At 41.3% G+C, this 9,813-nt stretch overlaps 1 protein-coding gene across 1 annotated transcript; it reads left to right on the plus strand.

Moving 5' to 3' along the window:
* The first annotated feature begins 4,444 nt into the window (after positions 1 to 4,444).
* Positions 4,445 to 8,874, plus strand: hsbp1l1 (heat shock factor binding protein 1 like 1). Its single transcript, XM_075449457.1, has 3 exons — positions 4,445 to 4,505; positions 4,605 to 4,670; positions 7,390 to 8,874. Exons 1-3 carry the CDS (start codon positions 4,452 to 4,454, stop codon positions 7,483 to 7,485), a joined length of 216 nt encoding a protein of 71 aa, XP_075305572.1. The 5' UTR covers positions 4,445 to 4,451; the 3' UTR covers positions 7,486 to 8,874.
* The last annotated feature ends 939 nt before the right edge of the window (positions 8,875 to 9,813 follow it).

Genomic DNA, 9,813 nt, shown 5'->3' on the forward strand with positions numbered 1-9,813 from the left:
TCGATTCAACACTTGAGTTGATGCTAGCGAGCGTTGTTTGAGCCGCGGCGCACAACTCACCGCAAAGATGTCCAAAAGGCTTCTAAAACCGTGCAAAAGGCCCAGGAATCATTAAATAAAATGGCGTTTTTGATCAGGTCCCCCCCGCAGTATTACATCTACTTCTCCACAGGCCGTGCCAACTGGTTACTCCGTTTTTTATTTTGTGGTCTTTCCTACACTTCCTCAAACGTCAAACGTCACGAGCCCAAACAAAGATGTTATACATCATCAAGATGGTTCACCCTCTACCCAACACTGCTTAACCTTCGTCTTGTGTTAGGGTCGGCACCGACCCGTTTTTGGGTTTTAAATGCATAACATAACCATATAAACTTGTTTATTGCATCAAGGCTTTATGACTTTGTCAGGAACCTCTATTTCAACAAAATAAAACAACAAAAAAAATTGTTTTCACTAAATTATAAACTGCTCTAGTTGAAATTAAGACCTTTGTGTTGTTAGGGTCGGTTTCGACCCAGTTATAAAAATAAGATTATAACGCAATAATTAGAGCCAAAACTGAAATCACAAGTTCACTGTCAGCCAACACACTGCTTTTCATTTTGTGTTTGTACTAAAGTTCTATTGCTGAAAAAAAGAGAGTTTTTTTTGCCTTTTTCTTGAAGTAAATATATGATGACATAACAACCTTTTATTTATTGATTCTCTTGAGGTTCATTTTACATTTTTGTTTTTATTGAAATTGAGGGGTATACTGACAAAAACAAGGCCCATGGGCCCACACCAAAAATATTAAAACCAATATTTTTATGGATAAAGAAGCCTAACAAGGTCACCAAGAGATGAGAAAACAAATTTGATGATGTTTGACCTCTTTGTATATGACACTTTTTACACTATGACACATGTACACTGGTATTTGAACCGACTATTACAAAAAAGTAGTTTTGTTGGTATTACTATGGTACTTTACTTATTTCATTTACTTAGAAACAGTAAAAATGTTGATGACCAACTCTGCAACTTGGGACTTAAATCAACTTCCCATACAATGAAATGCTTTTATCGAATTTTAAATCTATTTCACAGAACAGAGAGAAGTTATATTAGTAAACAAGAACATTTTTGATTCATATATGAAAAAGTATAGACTAATTTCGTGAGAAAAGTTAACTTTCTTTCAGTGGTAGCAAATTATATTTTGGAGCTAGCGGCCTAGTGGCCGTGGATGGTACTGCACTTTAAGGCACTTTTGTAATAGCTTCACTTAAAAAATATGTCAAAAATAAAGTTAGGCATTGGATGCAGTTGGAAGTAGACGTAATTTCAGGTCCACCCAACCCGGTACCCAAGTTACATCACAGCCATATTTTACACAGCATTGATATAGTCTCATGTTAAAATTCCCAAGAAACAGCTACGGACAACAGAGCTGCCTTGCCTTATTGGGATCCACATATTTACTTGTTTACTGTAAAACCTGCTGGTGTTGAAAATGATCTTTCGGTAGATGTGTCGAGTTCACAGTTCCAGACACCTCTCTTATAATGGTGGCCAAAAGATAATCAGATTGTTTTGGGTGGCATGGGCCTTTTTTTCTTCTTTTTAGGGTCACAATACCTTGAGGTACCAACCAACAGAGCTGTAGCCACACAACCACAGCTGTTTTCAATAACAGTAAATTGGCTGACGGACGGTCCACATACAAACACTTTTTTTGCCACTAAAAAAACCAACAACATTTGAATAAAAATGTGCAGTTGCTTGCCAAACGTATTGAGGAGTGGAAATTTTGGAGGAGACCTAATAAGACTTTCGTGGATGTGGTCATCGCTGCAGAACGGAGAGATCTTTTCGTTTCTGTTTCCTTTGATAGAGCTGCTTCACGCCCACACCGAGTGGAAAACCACTGCAATGATATCACCAGTCAGTGCTATCAGAAAAGCTGCTTGAACGTCGTACTGCTTAGCAGTGGAGTGGAGCTCACACATTAGATGGATGCGTTTGGAGGTGGTTTCGAAAATATTGAGAGAAACTAGGCACCACTTGTATATTGCGCATGTAGTTAGCTGTCACTGCGAAACTCGTGTTGTTCTGGTATACGGATCGAGATCTTAATTTAACTTTATTTTATAGAAAAAAGTCATTGGACTTGTGGTGGTGCCATGTCCACAGATTCTATAATACTATAGATTCGCAACTCACGGTGCATTTCCGGTTTCCAACGAGGCGATTTTGGTTGCAGTTCCACCCTCTTTCCACGTGGGGCGCTCAATTTTTGGAGACCAGAATGAATGGAGTCCTATGGAGCTATACGCCCTAGCGTGCCCTTATCTCAAGATATAATTTTTTCTCTAGTAATTCGAATGTTGTGTTCGAAAGAGGATGTTTAGAAAATACCCATGGCTGAGTTTTAGATTTTTAGAGCCACTCATTTGCTTAAAAAAAAGGATTTTAAGTGTATATGACGTCATACATAGCTTACGACCGGAGATGCCGCTTTACGGCAACAATCCTGCTTGTTGTTGGTCTCAAAGGCAGCAGCGTTTTCAAGGAAGAGCTGTAGTAAGAGAGAATGTGTGGTAACATAAGCGGAAAAAGTCCATCTTAATTCTGTTGTCGCTTGGTATGGAGCCAGCCGTCAAGCGGTGCCTCTGGTCGTAATTCATTCTTTCGCCGGTCAACCAGCTGTCATTAGCTCAATGCTAGCGCGTTGTGGACAACAAGAAGCCAACCTGTAAGAAATCAAAGGGATATATGTACTCGTTCAGTAGATTTTTGACTTGAAACCCATGTTGAGCTCTCAGAAACTACATTCAAACCTGAGCACTCTTGAGGAGACTTAGGTGAAACTGACCATTTGTAGCATCTAGCTCCATTGGGCCCCATTCATTCTGGTCTCCACCGACGCCCCCAGTGGAATTCTGGTGGAACTGCAGCCAAAAAGCCGGTACAATGGGTCTTAATAGTAAGTGGCAAGGCTGTTCGTTATAATGGCTGTGGCGTAACTTGATTGGCTGCCGTTGGATGAATTGAGAACAGGGATCGATTGCTTCTCTCTGTTTACCTGGATGTTGAGTCTGGTTATTTTTCCACTGAATTTTTAGAAGTTGAATTTTTTTACACTGATTTTTGTTTTTAGAAATTGATTTTTTTTTTACACTGTTGGTTTTTCAAATTCAAAGTCTGATTATGATGCTGTAAAAATTCATAATTAGAAATTCGTATTCAAACTCTGATGGCACAGAAAAACTTCCATACATGTCCAGTTCTATTAACAAAATCTAAGAATGGGAGCATTAGTTGGGGGGCCACACCTTTGGCCCCCTTCAATGTGTTACGCAGCCCTGCTGTAGACACGGTAAATATTACGCTGAAGACGAATATTTGTTAAATAAGGATCCCAGTTCTCAGCCCTGATTCTTACTACATGCAAATATTGCATGTATTCTGTTTTTTTTTTTTTCTTACAACATAACCCGGCCTTAGATTTAGCCCTGCGGTGCATTTTAACAGGACTTTCTATTTATCTTACGAATGATGAATTCATCACATTCAGCGGGAGAGAAGACAGACAGATAAAATCCGGATTATAAAGATTTATAAAGGCTTAATGAAAATGATGTAACCCGTGTTGCTGAGAGCTTCTCATCTCTCATCGGACTCAGCCAGCTGGGATACTGCCTTGTTATATAAAAACCAAAGTCTCAGTGACATTCCTATTCACCCACTGGGACCTGACCTTTGGGACGGGATAAACAGTTTAAAAAGAGTTCATAAAATGCTTTTTTCCCATATTCAATCATGCATACAAATAATTGCGGATGCCAAAGTCAAATCAATGATGCCAACCAAAGTGACACCGGAAATGAGGCCATGTTTGCTTTCACAATAAAAGGGTACACGTTTTATTCTATTATTCATTAAGGTTTTAATATTTTGTCTCGTTTTTTTAGATTTGTTTTCTTCATCTTGATATGTTGGTGAGATTGCCGTTATGTAATACATTGATAACAGGACATCACAGTAACAGCAACAGTATTATACAATATGTGAGATGTTATAAAATGTGAGATATGATGCGTTCAATTAATTTCAAAATCACCGAAGGTAATGCTGTCATATATTAGATGTATATCATTCATACCAACTATCAGTTTAAACTGTTTCTTATTCCCTCTCTTCAACAAGGAGCAACGCTTTCGGCAAAGTACCTTTTATTTTGAAAAACGAGCACTGCAAGCGGAAGTGATTGTTCTCACCGTGTCGGCTGACTGTTCCGCAAAGTTAAGAGTCACAGTGGACGTCACTTAATTTTTGACGTCATTGTCCCAGCCCAGTTTTACCAAAAAAAAACCAAACAAAAAAAAAACAGCTGTTCATAGTCAGTCTGTGGCATACGTGTAAGTTTAGCTGAAACGTTTTTGCGTTTGTGAAAGAAAAAGAAGATGGAAACGATGTCAAAAACAGACTGCAACGCTGCACGCGACATGACCGAGGCGGTGAGTTTGTCTGATGTGAGCTAATAAGCGTCCTCTGCGGGCTGAAGTAACCTGGCCGGCGAACATTTGCGTAAAGGCGTTTTTCCACTCTCATTTTAGATGGAGACAACGATGCAGCGGCTTCAAGGACGATTCCAGTCTATCTCTGAACAGCTGGAGTCAAAGCATATCCTTTTAGGCGTCTCTGGTGTTGCTCAGAAAGCTGTTTACTGTCTGAAGCGAACTTTCTTACAACTAAAACACACCTGAGAGCTGCTACTAATCAAAAAATTAATAATTAAACCATTTGAATAACATGTTTGTACTCTGCAGGTATATACATTGATAAGGAGGACTATTTATTGCTTCTTTTTTTTTAGAGCTGTTTTCTATGGAGCCTCTAAAGTGCTGTTGGGGATATTTTTGTATCTATTTATAACATGTAGCCTATAAATAAACATTAGAGGGTTCAGAGACTGTACGGTCGCTATACCTAACCAGGCAAATATGAATAGTGCAGTTTAACATAATTGCACAATTACAATTGATACGTAAACGGACAGTTTCTGGGAAATAAACTCAAACTCACTTAACCTTGCCTGAACTCTCCTCCTGGCCTGCATGGACTTACAGTGGGTGCTGGCTTGGGCGTAATCAAATGCATCAATGGAAACTGCAGCACAGGAGACTTTTTTTAGGCTGCTTATTTGCCTCAGATAGATTATCCTGTTCATGAGAGATGGAAAGTCACTGATGGACTGAGATGGACAGACGGACGGGGGCTTCGTCTGCATTAATAAGGGTCTGTTGTGGTGTTGAGGGGGCCGAGCCGGAGGGTGAAGCTTTCAATTTACTGATCCATCTTTGTTCCAAACAAATGAGATCACAGACACAAGCGGCTCTGGTTTAACCTTATTTTGTTTAAAATAAGCCAGTTTAGACATGGCAACGTGTTAAATTGCCATTTAGATAGAGTTGAATGTAACAAATGTGTTATAAACGTGATGTTTTGGGGTAGCCTGTAACTTTCGTTTAGACTGATTTAACTTGACACTCGCCAGATGAATGGGCTCCGCCTTGTTCCCCGAACATTCTCAGAAAGTTCAGCGGACTTACACGCGGGTCTGGCGATAAATAAAAGTACCGTTAACATGATTCCCTTGGTCAAGTGAAAAATGGTTGATGAAATGTGCAGTTTATGAGCTCTAAATGAATAAAATAGCGTGAGTTTTATTGTGGTAGGATTTTGAAAGCCATAACTCCACTCAGTCCTTATCCATATCCAGGCAAAGTGGTAAATAATCCTTTTGGTTTATCCGCAATAAATGAGAGACTGGGAAAGTAGAGGTGGGTGTGGTGGGTTGCTACGGGGGGGGCCCATTCAGAGAATTTTGTCCCGGGCCCAGCCAAACCTGTCAGCGGCCCTGGTCACGGCCACACGGAGCCGGCGTTCCCACTACCCCAAAACGATAGTTTTGGAGAACGGGTTCCAGAGTGGGAAGATCTGAGAACGGCGTCGTTTCGTTTCCATTGTTACAGCGAAAACGGATTTGTTTACATCTGCGTCACAGCCACGTGACCAACGCCACTGACGTATACACATACGTCAGTGACCAGAACAAAAAGCGGCTTCCATTCAAATTCCGGAAGAAGAAGACAACACAACAAGGACAGACAGCGATCATCATGGACCCCACAGATAGCAGCACTGCTGCAGACACTGCTAACTACAGCGGCGTTGTTGAAGAAACAACGTGAGCTTCGTGCTGGTAGAAGTAGGGGCGTACACGCATGCGCATTGCTTCTTTTATTGTTTCGGTGTAACCGGACATAGCGCACATAGAGGTGTGGCGTGTGTACTGCATCGTTTTCAGCGTTTTCAGCGTTTCCAGCTTTCCTGTGTGGTCGCAATCATTTTCGTACCCATTTTCAAAAAAACCCTCGTTTCGTTTCCGTGTAGCCGTAGCCTAAGTCTTAGGGATCGGGTGAGGAGCTCGACCATTCGTAGGGAACTCAGACTGGAGCCGCTGCTACGACTTATTGAAAGGAGTCAGCTGAGGTGGCATCTGGTAAGGAAGAAACCTCGTGGTTGCGTCCCTTTGGAGGTTTTTCGGGCATGTCCGACTGGGAGGAGTTCCCGGGGCAGACCCAGAACTCGCTGAAGGGATTTTATATCCCGTCCGGCCTGGGAACACCTTGGGATCCCCCAGGAGGAGCTTGAGAGTGTCGCTGGGGAGAAGAATGTCCGGGTTTCCCTCCTGGAGCTGTTGCCTCAGCAACCTGACCTCGGATGGGCGGCCGTGGCTCAGTGGTTAGAGTCGGTCGTCCAATAACCGGAAGGTTGTCAGGTTCGATTCCCACTCTCGCCACTCAAAAAATTGGTGGAACTGACAGCTGGAGGGGTGTCAGTTCACCTCCTGGTCAGGGCCGAGGGGCCCTTGAGAAAAGCACCGTAGCATCTGTCTCTATGAGTGTGTCAACAGGTGCCAACCTGGATGGGTTAAAAGCAGAGGACAAATGTCGTGTGTATGCATGACAAATAAAGCTGATCTTAATCGATAAGTACAAGATATAATGGAAGGATGGATTGAAGCAAACAAAAGAAAACCTACAATCAGTCAAGCAGCTGTTGCACTACGGCAGCGTGCCTCACAGGCCCATCAGCTTCAAATCCACCACGCCAAATCAGATTCCATACCTAATGAACAGAACATCAATGAGCAACAAGGCCACATCAGTGTGAAAAGGGTTTGTAGGAAATGAACGAGTTCAAGAAGAGCACATCCTTGTCTTTATTTTGGCTTTAACATCAATCACGTCAACGAAACGTGAACAGAATGCCGATGTGATGTGAAATTTGCTTCCTGTATTGTGTCGTGATGTGCAGATTTCTTTAACTTCCACACTTGATCAGATGGGAACCCGCATCAACGACCTCGAGAAGAATGTGTCTGAGCTCATGACACAAGCTGGAATGGAGGAGCAGCCCAGTTCAAAGTGACGGAGACCAACATTCTGATGAGCTTTTTCACCGGGAGCTTTCTGTTGCTTTGGAACAGTGCTCTCACTTCATTGCTGACGATCAAGACCAAATCCTGAAATGGGACATCTGAGTTCTTTAGAGCTCAGCCAGGTGTCCACGTTACCCCAGGTGCTGCCACACTGTTATCTTTTGTTTCCAAAGCATATCCAGTCAGATTACTGCTGAACTGCAACCCAAAGGGCTCCATGTGGGGATCAATTGTAAACAGCTGTTCTCTGCTTTACTTTCTGTCTCTTAAGAAAAAATCTTGTCTGCACCTCAAGGCATAACGAACCCATTGTTGGCACCTCCTACCTCATTTTATGGCCACCTGTACAACATGCTGCAATCCACTACAAAATCTATGCCTCGTGTTCTAAAGTCTAAAAGCTTGTGATGACCGATATTTCGTCAAGCTTTCCAAGATGTGTTTCCAAGAAGTCAGCTGTTGCTCCTTCTCAGTGCATGCATTCGGCCGTGTGGTTAACGCGGAGCTAATTTAAAACCTCAATCGTGAAATAAGCGTATTACTTTGGGTAGAATTCACAGCTGAGATGCTTTTTAGGGATCTTACAGGTGACTAACTAACCTCAGAGTGTGCCAATGCCCTAGAATCTGTTTCTACGTTCTGGTTTACTGGTGCACTGCCATCTTTTGCGTGCATGTGACGTGTGCACATTTGTAGAGATGTGAGCAGCACTCAAGGTGGTCACACTTAACAGTTCTGCACGGACACATCGAGGGAGCAACATTCACACTTGAAGAGTCACAAAGCGTGAAAACAGCAACACACTAACCTCTGATGAGCCTCCACGTATCACATACTGGAAATCTGTCACACACGGACACACTTGACTATTATTACATATATTGCCAGCTTGTGTATTGGGATAAATGCATTCAAATCTGTTCACCAAAGAAAATGTACGCTGTGAGCAGTCGGTTGTCTGTAGGTTGAAGAAGACTGTTCAGAAATGAGAAATACTGCTTGTTCTGGTATACGTGCACAAGTGAAATTGGGTTATCGATCGAAGTTTGTCTGATGCTGTGGACAGTTTGAAAAAGCCTTTTAAGACGTTCAGATGCTTCCAACTTTCTCTGTGGGAGATCTCATGTGAGTCGAGCTGCATTCACTGCACAGATGTTGTCTTTCAGTTACTTGAACGGTGATTTTGTCATGTGACGCCATGGTTATACGGTCAGGATTTTATTAGAGCAGAGCGACGGTCTGGAAAGGCTTTAATGCTTTAAATACTTAGCTGTCTGACAAAAGAAACAGGAAAATAAAGCTCAATGACAGCTGCTTCATTTGGGAATTCAGTTGTATTAATACACATTTCTACTTTCTACTGTTTTTATAAAAAAGATGGAGCTTTGGAGCATGTTCAGAGGGTAAAATTTGTTTGATTTTCATCAGACTAACGGATTTAGGTGCAGTTTAAAAGTACGGTTTTGGTTGGACTTACAGTAATTCTTTTTTCTTTTTTTTTCTTTCTTTCTCTCTAGTTACATTTAATCGTGCTGCCTGCTCAGAGGCTCCGATTTGGATTTAAGGTTTAACAGAAAGAACGCCTGGATATATAAAAGATGCTTCATAGCACTCTGTTCTGTTGTAATGGGAAGAGTTGAAATACAAAACCTTTCCGGGAGAATAAACCGTTGATTTAAAAATCTATGCACTTAATTTAAAATCTTATCATATCGTATCATCTCCAGTGTCATTCTTCATGTGTTGTTGAGATGTTGTTTTTTTTATTGCCTCTGTTACTAAAGGTGACACCAAAATAGCCAAATAAAGATAGTTCAAACTTTCCGTAGTCTCCTGTTTTTCTTTCTGTTTTTAATTTGATCTATTTGTTTTTTCAAAATAACTTCCCTTGACGGTCAATAAAGTAGCAAACCTCATAAAAATCATATCATATACTGTATCCTAAAGTCTTGCATTTTTGATGTCAACAAATTGATATGGTTTTTATACTAAATGCTACATTTTCTCAATCCGTCGTACAGCTTTAAGTTGTACCAGGAGTTAAGCTTGAGGGGGTTTGAAATTGAACCATCTAGTTACATGATGATGATTTTTTTGTTTTTCCTCTCTTTCATTTAGAGAAATCTGCCAATTGTTGTTCCCATGACGGTTTTCGTTAATTACGAGGATTCGGTAAGCTGAAGGTTTTCATGGAGCGTAATTTTGATCTGTATGCTCCATTCTGGTTGACAAGAATTAAAGAGCTTAAAAGTTTCAACTTACTGAATCCTAGAACTTACTTTGATCCTAACAGCTGTGAGAGAAAAACAAATGGCACC

Source organism: Odontesthes bonariensis, chromosome 18, assembly GCF_027942865.1.
Source record: "Odontesthes bonariensis isolate fOdoBon6 chromosome 18, fOdoBon6.hap1, whole genome shotgun sequence".
NCBI lineage: Eukaryota > Metazoa > Chordata > Actinopteri > Atheriniformes > Atherinopsidae > Odontesthes > Odontesthes bonariensis.